The 19,624-nt window shown below is 34.9% G+C and overlaps 1 protein-coding gene across 1 annotated transcript in view; it reads left to right on the forward strand.

Annotated features, from left to right (window-relative positions):
* The window catches only part of VTA1 (vesicle trafficking 1), a 69,280-nt gene extending 50,362 nt beyond the window's left edge, over window positions 1–18,918 (forward strand). The window contains exons 6-8 of the mRNA XM_030316473.2: window positions 3,961–4,134; window positions 9,909–9,989; window positions 16,459–18,918. Coding sequence (XP_030172333.1) covers window positions 3,961–4,134; window positions 9,909–9,989; window positions 16,459–16,604 — 401 coding nt within the window. The 3' untranslated portion in view covers window positions 16,605–18,918. The remainder of the gene's footprint in view (window positions 1–3,960; window positions 4,135–9,908; window positions 9,990–16,458) is intronic.
* Window positions 18,919–19,624: the final 706 nt, after the last annotated feature.

A 19,624-nucleotide genomic window follows, 5' to 3' on the forward strand; every position in this document is an offset into this window, starting at 1 on the left:
CTGTTGCACCAGCAATGATATTTATGTGTGTGGTTTTGTTTCCTTTATGGCCCCATCTCATCTAAGGAATCCCCTCCCCCCCAAGCCCCACTTCCAGGGAACTGAAAACTTTTGTTTTAAAGGGAGGTTAAATTTTATCAAGTGCTTTTTATGCATTTATTGAATTATCATGGTTTTTCTTTCTTTATTCTGTCAATATGAATGACATTGATTGATTTTCAAATGATAAATCAATTCTGCACTCCTTGGTAAACGCCATTTGGTCATGATATGTAATGTCTTTACAATATATAGCCAGGTTTGGTTCTCACACTAAGGATCTTTGGATATGTGTTCACATTCATGAGGTTTGCTATCAGAGTTAGACCAGCCTCATAAATAAGTTGACAGTGATTCCTATTCCTGTTTCCTGAATGTGTTTGCATAAGACAGATATTATCTCTTACTTAAATGTTTGATAGAACTTGCCACTTTATCTAGGCTAGGCATTTTCTTTATAGAAAGTTTTTTTGCTGTGAGTTCAATTTCTTCAATAGATACCAAACTATTCAGATCATTTCTTCTTGGGTAAGTCTTGGTAGTTTGTGTCTATATTTTTCATAATGATGATAATCATACAGACATTGAAAGGATAATGACATTTCCCTTAGATTGTGTAATTCATTGACTTTATATTTCCTTTCTTTCCTCATTATCCTTTTAATATCTGAAGAATGTGTATTGATAGTGCCTCTTTAATTACTAATATTTATATTATCCATTTCTCTGTCCTTTTTCTAATCTGGTTATTTTTCAGTTTTTTTAATTGTTCTAATAATATCTTTATTTTCTATTTCCTTTATGTTTGTTTTTATATTATTTTTTCCTTCTTTATACTTGAGATTTAATTTTCTTTTAGTTTTGATTTTGTAGCTTTTTAAGAGAAAATGTAGACTTTTTATTTTAAGCTTTTCTTTATTAGAAAAAGCACTTAAAGCATCAGTTATCTTCCCTGTGGGGACTGATTTAATGACATCTCACAAATTTTGATATCATTTAATTCAAAATATTTATTTCCTTTGTTCTTTGAGAGATGGATTATTTTTTTTTTTAATTTTTTTTTCAACGTTTATTTTTTTGGGGACAGAGAGAGACAGAGCATGAACGGGGGAGGGGCAGAGAGAGAGGGAGACACAGAATCGGAAACAGGCTCCAGGCTCCGAGCCATCAGCCCAGAGCCTGACGCGGGGCTGGAACTCACGGACCGCGAGATCGTGACCTGGCTGAAGTCGGACGCTTAACCGACTGCGCCACCCAGGCGCCCCGAGAGATGGATTATTTAGAAATATATTGTGTAATTTAAAAATATTTGGGACTTTTCTTTTTGATTTCTAATTCAATTCTCTTTGGTCAGGGAACATACTTTGCAAGATTTCAATATATCAGAGTTTACTAAAATGTATTTCATGGTACAAAATATGATCTGTCTTGGTGAATATGCTACTTGCATTTGAAAAGAAAATATTCTGCATTTATTTGTGTGGTGTCCCATGAATGTGAGTCATAGAAGCATATTAAAGTTTCAACTGTGAGGATTTTACTAGTTCTGTCAGCTTTCATTTCATTTTTATTAGGCACATACACCTTTATAATTGTTTGATTTTTTTTAATGACTTCACCTTTTTATCATTATGAAACATCTCCTTGTATCTCTACTAATATTCCTTGAAATGAATCCTATTGTGTCTATTATTGGATTTAGCCATTTCAGCTTTTACTTGGTATTTACATAGTATATCTATTTTCATCATTTTAGTATAAACATATCTGAGTCTTAAAGCATATAGGGTTTTGTTTGTTTGTTTTCATTTTTTAAAAAAATTATTTATTTTGAGAGAGAGAGCAAGAAGGGAAGGGGGAGAGAATCCAGAGTGGACTCCATGCTGATAGTGCAGAGCACGACTCAGGGCTCGAACTCACAAACCGTGAGATCATGACCTGAGCTGAACCCAAGAAGTCAGGCACTTAACTGACTGAGCCACCCAGGCGCCCCTTTTTTGTTTGTTTTTTGTTGTTGTATTTTGTGTCGGTCAACATCAGCCTTCAAAATAATATTTGGTCCATTTAATGTAATTATTTCTATAGCTAGATTTAAGCCTATTATTTTTACCATTTGTTTTCTGTTAGTCCTGTTTTTGTCCCTCTTACAGTTTCTTTTCTCTGGTGAGTTTTTCTTCTTTCATTATGACTATATTTTTTTCTGTGATTTTGAACATATTTATAATACCTGCTTTAAAGTGATTATTTATTTATGTGTTTATTTATTTATCTATTTTACTAATTTTGATATCTGGGTCATTTGTGGTCTATTTCTATAGACTCTCTTTTTCTCCTGACTCTGGTCACATTTTCTTCCTCCCTCCCACCCATATTTCTATTAATTTTTATTGCTGATCACCTCTTGTAGCTCCTTTGCATTTTGTTATCTTCCCCTGCAAGTTCTTGCTTACTGTTCTAATGGCAGTTAACTTGCCTGAACTCGAACACCGTCCGTCTTTCACCTTTAAGGCTGTTGCCTTTACCAGGACCCTCAAGAATCTCTCTGGATTGTGCGTGCATAATTCAGGGTCGTACAGTATTTAGTTGGGGTTCATACACATATTTCAAGGCTCACTTCTCTCCAGTTCTTTCTTTTGCTCAGACTGTTGAGTGCTGCAGGTGAAAAGCCACATGAAAGCAAACCTTGCCTGGTGAGATTTCCTCTCCTGGGGGCCATCTTCACCCTGGTTTCTTCCGACTTTTAGTCACTTTCTAGTGCCTTTAAACATTGGACTGAGAGGTTCCTTCCTATCTTTCATTTAGGATGAACTAATGTTACAGTTCTCTAATAGAAGAGAAAATTATTTTAGTGTATATAAAATATAAATACATGTACACGGTTACTTAGTAACATATATTTCAGAGTAGGTAGATTTTTTTGGTTGCTTACAATTATCTGCATTGGATATATAATGTGGCTATGATCAGACAAAAATGTTATTTTAAAAGTTGATAGGAAATAAATTGATTTCAGAAATCTGTTGCTCTAGTTTGCATTTCAAATTACTAAGATTCCCAAAAGTGGCTAATTTTCATTTTTTTTTTTTTTGATGTTTGTTTATTTTTGAGATTGGGAGAGAGCATGAGCAGTGGGAGGGGCAGAAAGAGAGGGACACAGAGGATCTGAAGCAGGCTCTGTGCTGACAGCAGAGAGAGCCTGATATGGGGCTCAAACCCATGAACCATGAGATCATGACCTGAGCCAAAGTCAGCCGCTTAACTGACTTCAGCCATCCAAGCGCCCCACTAATTGTAATTTTTAAATAGACTGTCAATATTTAACTTTCCCAAGGTAGTTATCAAATTCAGCTAATAGTATAGTATATTTTAAGTCTGTATCTCAAAACTTCTCAACACAAGTCTCTCACTACTTTCTGTGCAGGTAGCTCAATGTGAAATTTCATTTTCTTTGTTTTTGTTGATGAACCTAATACTTGAACAACAAACACACAGGTAATCATTTTATAGCTAGTGTAAACAACAAATGCTGAGTAAAAGGCTGCTGTCAGAAAAATAAAGTTCTTATGGATAGCATAAAATGTGACATGTTTTGCCAAAAATATCCTGTTTTTCATAAGTGTAAAGAGTGAGTTTAAAATAAACTGATTTTTAAGAAAAATATACTATATGCAAAGATTTTATATAATTGTAAAAAGTCTTAACTTAAAAGAAGTGACAATCATATTGTCAGGCACAATTAAGTGTTTCAAAAAAAGAAAACAGTTAAAACTAGTATTTTAAGAGATAACGCCTGCTTATCGACTGCATTAAATAGAATTGCCTTTGAAGGTCTGTTTGTCTTACCTGTATAGCGAGATAAGAATATTTGGCGTGTTTATTTCAAAATACCTAATTTCACTTTGCATATATGTTATATAATAGATGTTGAAGAAAATGAAGATGCTGGGGCCACACCCCTGCCTACTCAGCCACCCCGGCCTTCATCTTCAGCTTACGACCCAGGCAGCGTGCCGTCCAGCAGCTTCACGGGAATCCAGATCCCCCCCGGTGCGCACGCTCCAGCCAACACGCCAGCGGAAGTGCCTTCCAGCGCAGGTAGGAAGTTCAAGTTAACCAGTTTTGAACTCTTCCTTTCGTAAACAAGAACCGAACTTTTCCTCATGATTATGCCTCATAGTGATGGTCATAAAACATGGTAAGATCTTTAAATTCTACTTGAACCCACAAAAAATGTTAAATCCTTTTTGTTGAAGTTTTAATAGTAATTGTCTTTTCTTTTGAGAAATGATAAAACATTTACATATGTTACTATTAACTTTATATGTTTTATTACTAAGAACTTCTGTGCTTTTCATGAGTCATATTTTCTTTTTTTCTTCTCCCTTTTTTTGCCCTTTAGTGCTGTTCAGGATTAGCAGTGAGGTGAGCTGGCCTATTACAGGAAGTGTTGGTCAGCGTCCCACTGGATGAGCAAGATTTCATTTTTCTTGCTTTATTTCCTTAGGACCTGACCTCTGCCCTCAACATAGACATTATTGATGGAGGGAGCAGGCACTGAGGCACAGAATCTCAGTAGCAGTGGAATCACAGACAACTGAAAACAGGGGATTTGGGTTGTTTCTTTTAATATTACAAACAGTTGACTAAAGGAAAAAAAGGAAAGTGATAACTACTATCCTTGAATAAATCAGTATCATAGGTCTGTGCTTTCCTGGAAGAGATCTGACAACACTAGTCTCTAGTAATGTCAATGTCAGTAAATGAAAGATACTTTTAAAAATTGCAGACATGTACTTGCATTGTTGACAAAAGATCACCCTTACTTTTCAAATAGAAGGGCATTTAAAACCATAATTTAATATCTTGATTTTTTTCCAAAAATTATTCTTACAATATTTCTTTTATCTCCACATAATCTATGGTAGTAAACTGTACAAACATTTCAAAATATATTTTTTAATGTTTATTTATTTTTTGGCAGCATGTGTGTGAGCAGGGGAGGGGCAGAGAGAGAATCCCTGCTGTCAGCACAGAGCCTGACATGGGACTCAGTCCCACAGATGAACCGTGAGATCATGACCTGAGCTGAGATCAACGGTCGGACGCTTTAACCAACTGAGCCACCCAGGCGCCCCCAAACATTTCAGAATATTTGATCGATAGGAAAGTCATCCTTTGAGCCCCATTAATAACACATCATTACTTCATTGACTTTTAAATTTTCAGCCTCAGTTTACCCAAACCATTCTAGGTTATTTTGCATGAGTTGACCACTCTCTAAAAGTGTTCTACTTGACCATTGTAGTACTAGTTATTGTTAGTTTCTTTCCTCCTGTTTTAAAACTTTTTTAGCTTTAGGGGCACCTGGTGGCTCAGTCAGTTAAGTGTCCGACTTTGGCTCAGGTCAGGATTTCCTGCTTCAGATCCTCTGTCCCCACCCCTCCCTGAGCCTCTGTCTCTCTCAGACAAATAAAAGAAACAAACAAACAAAAAGAAAACCTTTAAAATTTTTAGTTTTATATTACCTGCAAATATTGCCGTTACTTTTGTCTTGAAGAATATTGATGAATGTGGTCATTTTAACACTGACCGCTTTTGTGTCACCATTCTGCATATTTTAACCTGACTTTGTTTTATGGTCTGTATGATGACTTTAATAGACACACCAATTTGAGTTTGTTCTGTAAGTATCATGGAACAGAATTATAAATATTTTTTTTTCTTTTAGAAATACTCAATATTTTCAGGTAGAACAATATAAGCAACACCACCAACTACTTATATGTATTTGCTTTAGGTTAATACTATTCTAATTATACTAGTGAATTTAAACACTAACCAGGAGCCTCAGACACACCAGTTTTAGAAAATAAAATGCATTTTGAAGTCAAATTGTATTGGTTATTAGTGCCTACCCCTTGCTAAAGCACAGACTCAACTGTTATACAGCTTCTCCTGACCTAGGTTTTGCCTCTTTCTAAAATGAAATTAACCATACTCTCATAGTGATTTTAATTACTAAAGGGGAAAAGGTTGAAAATTCACTACTACTATGCCTAACACAAAATCAGTGTTCAGCAAATTAGTTTCCTTTTCCTTTTTTTTTTTTTTTTTCACTTCCTTCCTATTTCTGTGCCAAAGACAGGGTATTTAGCAGCAAGCTAATGAACACTTAAAACCATTTTATGAATCAAGGGAAGTGTCACCTTTGGGGGTAGGATATTGACCTTAAAAAAAAGTTGCATGAGGGGTGTTGGTTTAGACAAAATATCTTTGGGCAGAATTCTGTATAGGCATATATTTGTATATTTAATATATAGTTCTACAGTACATATATAGAAGAGGGAAAGCTTATTTCTAGTAGGAAGGCTGAATTAGGTTTGGTACAACAAAAGTGATCAAATATTAGTAGTTTCATACGTTCAGACTAACAGTATCTCGTGCTTAGAATATCCATGACATACATAAACATAGATATCGAGGTAGTTTTCTGTTAGGAAGTTTTCTGGCATAAGCAGTTAATTTTGATCCAGTTAACTGGCATAAACCTTATTTATTTTATTTTATGTTTTCTCTTTTGTTCCTCAGAGCAAGCACATAAAACCAAAAGCCTTGGAACTTATTTAGGTTGAGGTTCTCTTGTGTTACTTTATATACACTCTAAATAGACTTAGCATTTAAATAATTGCCATAGCTATTTTATAAGTTAATTCTTACAGCAACTATATTAGAAATTGTTGTCTCTTATTTACATACTGTAAAGAAATTAAGCCATTGTCCCATGAAAACAAATGTACAGGCATACCTGTTAGTGACAGAACTAGAAATTGAACCCGTGTCTTTCTGATTTTGTTTTTGGCACCTCCTTTCTGTGTCTCTTCCTCCAAGGAACTAAAACCCTGTTTAATCAAAATCTACTTTTCCCATATAGTAATTTACCCCTTAATACTGGTTTAAGATTTTGGAATCTCCTCTTAGCTGGCATATTTTTTTTTCTATTATATTTAAAACAGTTAAAAAAAAAAAGTCCACAGTTGCCTAATAGCAAATGAAATAACATTTCTAGTTTATAAATATAGCAGATGTTTCCCCTCTTACTCACTTTAAGACTGATTTACTTTCCCTCATATAAAGATCCAGGATGCACTTTTATCAAAGGGAAATCCTTAAGATAGCTGAAAAGAATAGTATGTACTAATATACAGTTTTTAGTTCTTCCACAAAAACGCACCGAGGTGCAAGGAGGGCAGCGATAACGTTTGTTTAAGCAGGGGGAGTGTTTGCCTCTTGTATTTAACCACTGTGGACTATCAGAAGTAGGTGATGGAGCAGATGGTTTTTCCTTTCTCTTGAAACATACGCTTTACACAGCCTGTAAGTGCTCAGGAAGAAGAGCTCAGTAATAAATCTAAATAGATTAAATATTAGAACTGTTTTATACTTAATGCTAGCCTTTTGATGATAAATGTAGCTCAGCACATACAGAGATCAAAAACTTAGCGCTTTTATTGTTGTTCTTGTAAGTATCAACACTGCATTTGAGTTCTCCTATACAGCTTTCAGAGTTGTTAATATTTTGTCCTAACCATTTCAATCAATGCTATTTTCCGTGATTATACTAAGGTTTTACTCAACCCAATCCTCCCATTTTCTTACCTCTGCTTACAGTGTTCCTTGTAGATAGCATGTCTTTCTTTTCTTTGCCTCTCCAAATGCTACTCTTTAGGGTTATACTTTTTGGATAATCTTCTAGTTTTCTAACCACTACCTATTATTTCTCCCTTTTCAGAATCCCCACATCATGTAGGCAGTAGAACAATTCAGTACTTAGACATTTTTTAATGTTTAATTCTTGAATGTATATTAATGCCATTTAATAAGCTATGTAACCATCTACTTAAAAATTAACCAGAAGTTACTTGTTAATACCTCTTTTTGTTAAATAACAGAAGGAAGGAAATTTCCAACACAGTTCTGCTTTCCCCAGGAATGTTTTTATGGTCACATCACTCCAGCATATTGCAGTCTTGGGGACTGCAATCCATTTATGAATTGACAAACGAGACCTTTCCAAATCCCGAAAGAAAGAAAGAAAGATAGATTTGGGCATCTCGAAAAAAAAAAAAAAAAAGTAACATAAACCACAAGCTATTTTTACAAATTTAACAAGTATTTATGAGGGGCGCCTGGGTGGCTCAGTCAGTTAAGTGCCTGACTTCGGCTCAGGTCATGATCTCACGGTCTGTGAGTTTGAGCCCTGTGTCGGGCTCAGAGCCTGGAGCCTGCTTTGGATTCTGAGTCTCCCTCTCTCTCTGCCTCTCCCCCACTTGTGCTCTGTCTGTCTGTCTGTCTGTCTCTCTATCAAAAATATATAAAATGTAAAAAAACAAAACAAGTATTTATGAGCTTGTGTTGGGCCTGTACACTAGGTCCCCCTGGGAACATGTCATGATGGCTGCCAAAGGACAGCCCTTGGCTCGTGCATCAGGACAAATGGAGGCAGCATCTTCTTACTGCTGCGTGAGGCGCTGAGCAGCCTGTGTTGTCAGTTCAAGTCTTGGTTGAACGACTGTGACCACAAGTTTTTAATAAAATCACACCACATAATTTTTTTTAGTATTGCTTAAATAAACTTTTACTACATAACTAAATTTCTGTGCAAATTCTGTTTTGTTCTTGTTAATTAATATTGTCTACTTAGTCATGTGAAGATGTACAAATAAGCATTTAAAATTTAATAACAAGATGCTGATTGGGGCATCTGGGTGGCTCAGTTGGTTAAGTGTCCAGGTTAAGTGTTTGGCTCAGGTCATGATCTCAAGGTCTGTGGGTTTGAACCTCGCAACGGGCTCTATGCAGACAGCGCAGAGCCTGGAGCCTGCTTCGGATTCTGTGTCTCCCTCTCTCTCTCCCTCCCCCACTCGTTCTTGCTCACTCTCTCTCAAAAATAAATAAACATTTTTAAAAATTTTTAAATAACAAGATGCTGATTAATAAAAATATTCCTTCTCCATAGAGAAACGGATTTGTTTGGAGAACTTAATTTAGATAGAAACACAAATTATTTAGCAAGGAATGGCAATGATATCTAGATTGATCTGCTCATTTTTTTTTTAACATCAGTATGAAAAATATATAGTCACGTCTCTATGCTTTAGATACATCAAAACACTACACTTGATTAGGTAGTCTTGAAGATCCCTCCCAAAGGTTGCATTCCCTTTTTTTTGTTAATGTTATTTATTATGTGCCTTTAAAGGTTAACAAGTTTTGTGGGAACAATTATGTCAGATGTGGATAGTTTAATATATTTGGCTAGCAATTATCAAAATCAAGCAAAAGATAGTCATTAAATTGGTCAGTTTAAAATTAAAACCTGACTTTGCAGTTACACTTCTTTAAATTTTTCCTATAAATTCATACACATTGTACATATGTATATGTACACAGTATATAAGAATATTCACTGTAGTGTTATCTATAGTAGCAAAAGAATGAAAGCAACCTACATGTCCATCAGTAAAGGACTGCTTTATAAATTGTGGCTCATACATGAAATGGAACACTTATGTACCCATGTAAATTAATAAGGTAAATTGCGAAAATATATTACATGAAAAATGTACAAAATAGTATAGTATGCAGACATATTACCATTTGCGTTAAATACATTATGTAAGCACTCAAAATATATTTTCATGCATGTTTTCCATTGCAGCTTCCAACATCAAATAAGTGTGTCAAATTATAATTCATTAAGGTTCCAAAATACTAAGAAATGAAATTCCTTCATGATCCTCTAAACGCTTTCCTAGTGTATAATTAAGAGGTATAACTGTAATACCCATTTGTGCTTTTCCGATTTGCAGGTGTAACAAGTAATACTATCCAGCCTACTCCCCAGACTGTTCCGGCTATTGATCCTGCACTTTTCAGTACAGTGTCCCAGGGTAAGTCAGCTGTTTTTGTGATATATTGTATCTCCTGCTTTGGGCATTGTTTGGTAATTTTACCTTAAGAGTGTTGTGTATTTGAATGCCTAGGTAATTTGAAACACATTTCTTTGAATGGCTGTGTTCACTAGATTCTCCAGTGAGCCAAGATTATTTCATATTATCCAAAATACCCAACTTTGAAGGCATTCCCTTTTTTTTTTAGTTTTACAGTTCCTTTTTTTGTATAATGCTGGATATAGTGGCACAAACATATAGCCAAAGCTATCATGAAAGCTTATACTAGATGACTTTACTTCAGAATTACCATGTGTTATGATTATGGTCTTCCTTATCTACTACATTACATTATTAGATTATCCGAAAAGAGAACTGACTGTAATTGAAAATAAAAACAAAAAAGAACCTTTAATAAACTGGCAGATTACCCAACAACATAATGGAAAACATATCACCTGCCCAATGAATACCATATTCCTCTGTTAAACTTGGTTTCCAGACTCCTCTCTATAATCCCCCTCAATTTTAAAAGCTCTGTCTAAAATCTACTGTGAAAATATCTGAAAAAGATAGATCAATGACACAGTAGGGAATCTGGAAACCAGGCCACAGTATGGAAATTAATGATAAAGGTGGCATTTGGAGCAATGTTGCAAGAATATATATTCAGAAGTGATGTTACAACAGTTGGTTATCAGGAAAAAATATATATTAGATTCTGTCTCCCAGTTCTCGTATCTGATTTAGTTGCATCTTAACAGGCTTAACTAATGAAAAATAATAAATTCCATACCACGGAAGATTCCCTCTTCCCTATTACGTTCTTAAAATGCAACTAATAGACCAGGAGGGAATTGAAACTTAAGGAATTAATGTCCAGAGCATATATAAAGAGCTTCTACAAATGAATAACTAAAACTCAGTTCACCAAAAAAAAACAAAAAACAGGCAGAGAATATGGCTGGTAACACAGATAAGCAGTGAACACATGAAAGGATGCCCAGCCATACTAATAATCAGGGAAATTGAGAATTAGTAGGAATTTGGTTTTATGTCAATAGATAAAAAAATATTTTATGGCACAAAAACAGACATTCAGATCAATGGAACAGAACAGAGAACCCAGAAATGGACCCACAAACATATGGCCAACTCATCTTTGACAAAGCAGGAAAGACTATCCAATGGGATAAAGACAGTCTCTTCAGCAAGTGGTGCTGGGAAAACTGGACAGCGACATGCAGAAGAATGAACCTGGACCACTTTCTTAGACCATGCACAAAAATAAACTCAAAATAGATGGAACACCTAAATGTAAGACAGGAAGCCATCAAATCCTCGAAGAGAAAGCAGGCAAAAACCTCTTTGACCTTGGCCTCAGCAACTTCTTACTCAACATGTCTCCAGAGGCAAGGGAAACAAAAGCAAAAATAAACTATTGGGACTTCATCAAAATAAAAAGGTTCTGTACAGCAAAGGAAACAGCAAAACTAAAAGGCAACCGACAGAATGGGAGAAATTTGCAGAAGACACATCAGATAAAGAGTATCCAAAATCTATAAAGAACTTTTCAGACTCAACACCCAAAAAACAAATAATCCAGTGAAGACATGGGCAAAAGACATGAATCAAAGAAGACATCCAGATGGCCAACCGACACATGAAAAAATGCTAAACATCACTCATCACCAGGGAAACACAAACCAAAACCACAGTGAGATACCACCTCGCGCCTGTCAGAATGGCTAACATGAACAACTCAGGCAACAACGGATGTTGGCGAGGATACAAAGAGAGAGGATCTCTTTTGCACTGCTGGTGGGAATGAAAACTGGTGCAGCCACTCTGGAAAACAGTATGGAGGTTTCTCAAAAAATTAAAAATGGAACTACCCTAGAACCCAGCAATTGCACTACTAGGTATTTATCCAAGGGATACAGGTTATGCTGTTTCAAAGGGGCACATGCACCCCCCATGTTTATAGCAGCACTATCAACAATAGCCAAAGTATGGAAAGAGCCCAAATGTCCATCGATGGATGAATGGATAAAGAAGATGTGGGGTGTGTGTATATATATATATATATATATATATATATATATATATACACACACACACACACACATACACACATACAATGGAGTATTACTCGGCAATCAAAAAGAATGAAATCTTGCCATTTGCAACAACGTGAATGGAATTAGAGGGTATTATGCTAAGCAGAATTAGAGAAAGACAAATACGTGACTTCACTCATATGAGGACTTTAAGACACAGAACAGATGAACACAAGGGAAGGGAAGCAAAAATAATATGAAAACATGGAGGGGGACAGAACATAAGAGGCTCTTAAATATGGAGAACAAAAACAGAGGGTTACTGGAAGGGTGGTGGGAGGGGGATGGGCTAAATGAAGGAATTAGGAATTAAGGAATTAAGGACATTAAGGCATCTACTCCTGAAATCGTTGTTGCACTATATGCTAACTAACGTGGAATGTAATTTTTTTAATTACAAAAATTAAAATATATTTTAAAGGATTGATAATTTACAGTGTCAGTGAAGACCTAGGGAATGACTCTTGGCATGCTGTTGCTGGGCAGTATACGTTAGTAAAGTTTTTTGCAGCACTATTATGTCACTAATTTTTTGACCCGGCTATATTCCACTTTTAGGAATCTGTCTTAAAGAAATACGTAGACATGAACACTGAACTTGTTTACAAGGATATTTTATTTCAACATCATCATAGTAGTAGAAGATAATCTTATGGTATTATTTAATAATAATGAAAATTATGGTCCATTTGTCCTATGGACTACTGAGCACATATTAAAAAAGAATATAGTAACTCTGACATGAAAGATCTCCTCCACATACTGAATTAAAAAAGCAAGTTGTAGAACATTCTGTATAGTATGACCCTGTTTAGGGAAAAAAATTAAAACTCTATCTTCCCGCATGTACATATGTGTTTAAGTACATAGAAAAATTCTAGAGAATGCACAGACTACAACTAGTCGTCTCATAACCATCACTAGCTTCACCACCACCTCTAATACTCCCTAAACCCCTTTGCTGCTACATTTTTCTCTTTAGTGCTTAGTACTCATCACCTTTTAATACCCATATTATATGTGTGTTAATAAATATTTTTGTAGTGAGTCTGTGGCTGACTGTGGAGAAGAGAATGGGATTGGAAAGGTGGTAGATACAGGAAGCAGAGCATTTCCCTTTTTAACTTGTTTATGTAGTATTAGAATGTGAATAACAACGTACCTCGTAAGTTTTTTTGGAAGATTAAATGGAATATCTGAAAAGTATTTAGCACAGTGCCCGATGCAGTCAAATTCTGCCTCAAATCATTACTGCTGTTGCCATTTTTAAGTGACATATCTTGGTAGTGCCTGCATATAAGGTTTTAGTACTGAGGTTTGTCTCTACCCTTAAGGTTTACTGGGTATCAGATGGTTCCCCTATGATCCTGCCTGTGCTTTCCATTCAAGTCAGAGGATTATAGAGTCCACTAGGGTCAGATTATCCAAAGTCCCTGACGTGAATTTCTAAAATTACCAAGTTAGATAGAAAAGAGTCTTTAAAGACCCATTTTGGAAATTTTTACAATGAAATATTCTATGCTCTGTCATGACATTAGATAAATCAGCCTTGGAAATGGATTCTTCTATCCTGTCAACTGAGTGTGCAGAGATTTTCTCTTTACACCAAAAATGTTATCTTTGATCCAGTGCTGACCCAGGCTCTTTCTGCTGCAATAGGGAACTTCACTAATAGCCCTAGCTGTCTTCTGCCTTCTCGTACTGCCCTGTAAAGGAGAAAAGCAGCCCTGTGATGAGGACTGTCTTGCCTAAAGCCATTTGGAACATATTAAGCATAGAGTTCAGAAAAGAGATATTCTGTTAGCCTCTCTAATCCTTTAAACACCTTTTAGGTCCACAATATGCTCTCTCTGCTCTGATTATGGCCTCTAGTAAATTTTAGTAATTGAAAAAACAGCTTCTATATGGGTGCACGAAGAAGTTTTTACAATTTGGAATATAATACCAGATACTGAAATTGAACACTTGTTCTCTTACGTATTTTCCACTTCAGTTTTCAACTGCTAATTTAAAAGAATCATAATTAAGCAGATTTTATTTTTTTTAATTTGAAAGTTTAATGACATGTTTTATTATTGATGACTCTTAGATGATATTTGTTAAATGAAGGAAAGCCTGAAGTGTTACAGAATAGCAAAAGTAACTATTTGACATGGCTTTTTAAGTTCTTTTAATTGTTGAAAATAAATCTAACATCTCTATATAAATCTGTAAGTTACATTTTGTATCTGAATGTGTAAGATGGTTATTATCTAATGATATTTTATCTGCTAGTTACATAATTTCATACAAGTTTATAAGATACATATGTATCTGTAATGACATTTTCCTGTTAAAATACTTCCATTCATATTTTCTGAATATTTGTGTTTTAAAATAGTTTTATCATTGGTGTATAAGTTTAGTTTGTAAAAACTAGAATAGTCACAGAGTTCTTGCCACTACAGACATCTTATTAATAAGTAAGTGGTATGTCAGCAAAACAGTGCTAAGGCTAATGGTATAAAAATATTAGTTCTGTGCATTGGGTTTTCTTCCAGCAAGTCCAGTAAATTCTAGATGGATGCCCTACATATTTAAAAATTGCCCTGAGATAAGAGGACAGGCTGTTAAAGTACAAAATGATGAGTGGGGTAAACTCAGTTTTCAAAAATGTCTCACACACCTAGATAGTATGTCTAGCTCTAGATGACCAGAGCCTCTTAATATATCTAGAAAAAACTTTGAAAAATCTAGTAGGTATTTTCAAGAAAAAAATACAACCTAAAGTGTCCTGACTAAATTGTCAATAGAGCTGCAGGATAATTGGTTTTTAAGTTTAAGTGGTAACAAATGCCAAGTCACTAAATACTAGAAGAATTTAGTACTTTCAGTAGTACTAAAACTTTTAGTACTACTGGAGAACTTTTTTTTTAATATATAATTACATTTTACTAGTTTATTGATTTGTATTTTTTGCTTTTTAAGCAAGACTGGAACTTAAGAAAATTGAAGTAAGTTCTGTCAAAATTGGAATGTGTAATTTCTTACAATAGTAAGATTAACCATTATAACTTTAATAGCATTCAACAAGTATTTGAAGAATTTATATGTAGCACACTGGCTAGTTACCATATGTAGATATGTGTATATTTATATTCTCTTAAAGTCAGAAATTAATATGTAATTCTGTGTGAACTTGATTCATTTTAAAATGTAGGAAATAATATGAAGTGGAAACATACTCATTCATTAAAGTTCTTCAGCACTTATCGGTGCCTGACCCTGCCCTAGAAACTTTATGATCCATTATTTCAGAACTGTTTTGAAAATTTTAAAGAAAACAATAATTTGGATCAGAACTTAGTGTCCAGATACCTGCAGTTGCTATATGTATAGATATGTATAACATACGCACATATATCTTTGGCAAAATTAAAGGTAACTAAACAAAAATAGTCTGTTTATAAGTACAGACTTATAAATAGAATTTGAAATATATTATTTGCTCATTATATTCTGTGCCTCAGCCTCCTATCACTTCTTTTTAGAATCCTCATAAAAAATTCTAAAGAAAATGGTATTTCAAAAGACAAGACATAAAGTCAGTTTTTAATTTCATCTTTAGAAATATATATTCAGGTATATTCAAATTTTAGATTAAATGAAATGTTTTTAGCATTTTAGTTTTCTTTTTTACCCAGATTATTTAGTTGAGCACTACCCATATTAACCATATATGTAACTGGAAAACTTGCCAAGAATAAATTTTGGACATAAATTGTAAAAGTTGTTCACGTGTTGAATTTTGTAGTTCAATGATAGTATGTTCGTTAAACCTTAGAGTTTTATATACAGATGGCACAAAAACACAAAATATTTTCATGCTAAAATAAAAGTCAAATGGCTTATGTAATTTTTTAAAAATGTTATTTATTTTTGTCATTGAGAATTATATTTATATTCTAGTTCAAATGAAGGTTCAGTGGTTTAGTCTGTGTGTATTGTTCCATGAAAAGAGAGGCTTAGCAATTCTAACATAAACACCTAAACTACTGTCCTTATTTTACACAGAATATAATTTTTTTTTTGCAATTAATCTACCAAAATACAAAGGCCTCTAGTTTATTACTTGGGGGAAAAAAACCTTTTCATATAAGTTATTGTGTAGTGGCATGTGTATAGTTTATATGAGCAAGAAAAAATTTGAAAAGCATGGAAAAAACTTATTTAAATACCCTGGGGTTGAAAAAAGCCTTCATGTTTTTCTATAACCTTAAATATTTTTTTTATAATTTTAAATGTAAGCATTTAACCTAACAGAATACGTTTCTATTCTTACGGATAGTCTTATTCTGTTTGTCTTCCAGCGGATATCCGTCTAACACCAGAGGACTTTGCCAGAGCTCAGAAATACTGCAAGTATGCTGGCAGTGCTCTGCAGTATGAGGATGTCAGCACAGCGGTGCAGAATCTACAGAAGGCCCTCAAGTTGCTAACTACGGGCAGAGAATGAAGCCTTTGTACCACACGTCCGTACATTTTTGGCTTAAAGAACTAACAGTCCATTACTCTCTCTTCAGCCTATCAGGAGCACAGTTTTAAGGAAGACTTCAGTTGCATTGACTATAACAATGAAATCTGTGTCTGTGTATCAGATTCCTGTTGAAGCATTCAGCAGCAGCCTCAACCAGTTTTCATTGTCCATTTAGTGGATCCAGTAATCTCCGGGTATATCGGGCTGATGTTAGCAAGATCCAGAAATGCCCATTGAACCCTGCTTCAGAGAATGAAATCACACTTCTATAAAATGTATTGGGATTCGCAGTGTATCTTAATATACATAAATTAAAGACTTTTAAAAATCTTCTAATTTGGACACACAGGCTATATTACTTTGCTATAAAATTCTAAATTTAACTTTTAATAGAAATTGCCAGAATATTCTAGATTAGAGATCATGTTTCCACCCCCCCCCCCCGGATTTATAAAACAAATATGAACATCCTAAACTGTTAGATGAATTTGAAAGGGATTATGTTCAAAATTAAAATATGTTCATGTTTAATAGAACTACATTAAAAGTGAAAATTGTTACAGAAGAAACCAAGGTAAAGAGGTAGAATCACTTTTAGACTTAAGAATAATGTTGGTTTCCCAACAGCTTTCCCTTCTCCATTGAAGCTTAAAGTGAATTGGTATTTATTCATAGGCAGTTTGACTGCATGTATTAGGGAATGAAAAGAAGACATTTGTAGTAATGCCTGGAAACTTGGTGCTTTAAGTTAAGGTTCTCCTCTGCTGCTATGGAATGGATTCCATAAAGTGGATAGCTCTGAGCACTGCAGAAGACTACAAGAATTTAGACTCTCAGTTGTTCAGTTTATAAGTTTTGTGGGAAGTGACGGACTTACTGTGTGTCACCTACATTTGTGCTGTGTAAAAAATAAATACAAGGATTCTTTTAACTCGTTCAGTTTATTACAAAGCCAAATGTCTGTTTTAATTTGCATGCTAGAGTTGTCATTTTTTTTTTAAGTTATTATGTTTAGTTACAGGAATATGGATGTTTCTAAAGTAAAAGGTGAACAATTTTTAAAAAGAGGGAGGTAAATTTGCTAAATTTACCTGAAATTTATCTGGTCCATTTCATTCATCCCACTGAGATTGGAGTCATTTAACGTAGGGGTCCACAAACTATGTATGGTCAATGGGCAGACCACCAGTTATGTAAATAAAGTTTTATTGAACTAAAACCTTGCCCATTATTTATGTTTAATCTGTGGTTGCTTTTCCTGACTACAGAATCACATGGCCCTGCGAGTCTAAAATATTTACTCTTTGGCTCTTTAAGAAAACATTTGCTGAACCTGTTTTAACAGTCTATTCCAAAGAAAATGAATCATTATCTCATAACCATTCGTCTTTCAGTTTTTCTTTGCGTAAGTATAATGCTATTGCATAGCATTTGATAGAATGAATATTCAGACAGGATAAACTATTGTAAATCATTACAAAAACAAGCCCACAAACCATGGCTCCTGAAAAACATTTTCATACCTTTCACAACTAAATTCCTATAACATTTGTGGAATTTGATATTTGCATCTAGAACTCCAGTGCTCTGAAACATTCCTCTAGCACTTTATTGTAGTACAAGAGTGTCTAGGATGATCTTTTAATGTTATAAGAAGTAAATAAATTCAGTGAAGTTTAATTCAGATTTTAACGTGTGTGGATACCAGAAAGAAAACTGTCACCTCCCATCTCACACCCTACTTTGTTGCTCCCTATTGGGAGAGCACATTGAGGGGAAAAGATAATGTGGAAACCCTGGAGTCCGCTGATAAGTGCGCTGTGTTATAACAGCCCTTATCTCTAAAATGGAAGCCATATCACCAGCCTCCTCAGAATTTGTTAGAGGAGATACTTTACATGAAGTGCTCAAGAACCAGTAGCTTACCATAAATGTTTATTGTTAATGTTCATGTTAAGATAATGTAAATTATTAATAATTTGTTTTCCAAATATCAGGAAATCCCAGTTGTCTCTGGCAGTGCTTTCTTACCTGAGAGGATTGAACTGTAGAGATTTTTGGCTTTGCATGTCTTTATTTAAAATCTGTCAAAATAAGGTTAAAATTGTTTGATGTAGTGCTAGAATAAGCGATTTTCATTTAGTCACTCAATGTGTATTTATTGAGCAGCTATTGTGTACCTAGTATTGTCCTTTGCATGAGAAAACAGCAGAGAACAAGAAAAGAATTCCGGCCTCTTAGAGTTTATATTCTTAGGGAAAGGAAACAAACTTAATAAAAAGTTTATATTCAACCAGTGGTTTTCAAAGGGTAATTGTTAGAAATGGCAAATCTTAGGCTCTGCCCCAGTCCTATCCAATCAGAAAGTTGTAAGGGTGGGGCCCCAGCATTCTGAGTTAAGAAACACTTTAGTCTGATGGTCCCTAAAGTTTTAAGTAATTCAGTCCTACCCAAATCACAAATAAGAACGTGAGAAGAGAGATTCTCCTGAAGCAGTAGCTCACAAAGTGTGTGGTTCCTGGACCCCTAGCTATCAGCATCACCTGGGAACTTGCCAGAAAGTTCTGGGGATCATACTTGAGTTTATGTAGTAGTGATAAATTCAGTGGGGAAAACTAGAGTATGGGATAGGAGATGCTTAGATGGGTGTAGACAAGCATGCTCATGTTTAAGTAGGATAGGATGGGCCTCACTGAGGTGACTGCCTGAGGGAGGTAGAGGAAGAGCATTCCTAGCAGAGGGAGGTAGACAGAAGAGGTCAGAAGGTGTAAGCGACAAAGGCTGGCGAAGGGAGCCACAGGCTTAGGAACATATACAGGCTTTTTATAAGAGACCAGACTTTGAACAAAATGAGCTGCTGAGAGGTTTTGACCAGAAGAGTGGCCTGATGGTGACTTAACTTTTAAGAGGATCTGGCTACTGTGTGGAGACTAGACCATAGGGTGGGTAAGAGTGGAAGCCGAGAGAGCAGTTAAGAGTATTGCAATAATAAAGGTGAG

Source organism: Lynx canadensis, chromosome B2, assembly GCF_007474595.2.
Source record: "Lynx canadensis isolate LIC74 chromosome B2, mLynCan4.pri.v2, whole genome shotgun sequence".
Classification (NCBI taxonomy): domain Eukaryota; kingdom Metazoa; phylum Chordata; class Mammalia; order Carnivora; family Felidae; genus Lynx; species Lynx canadensis.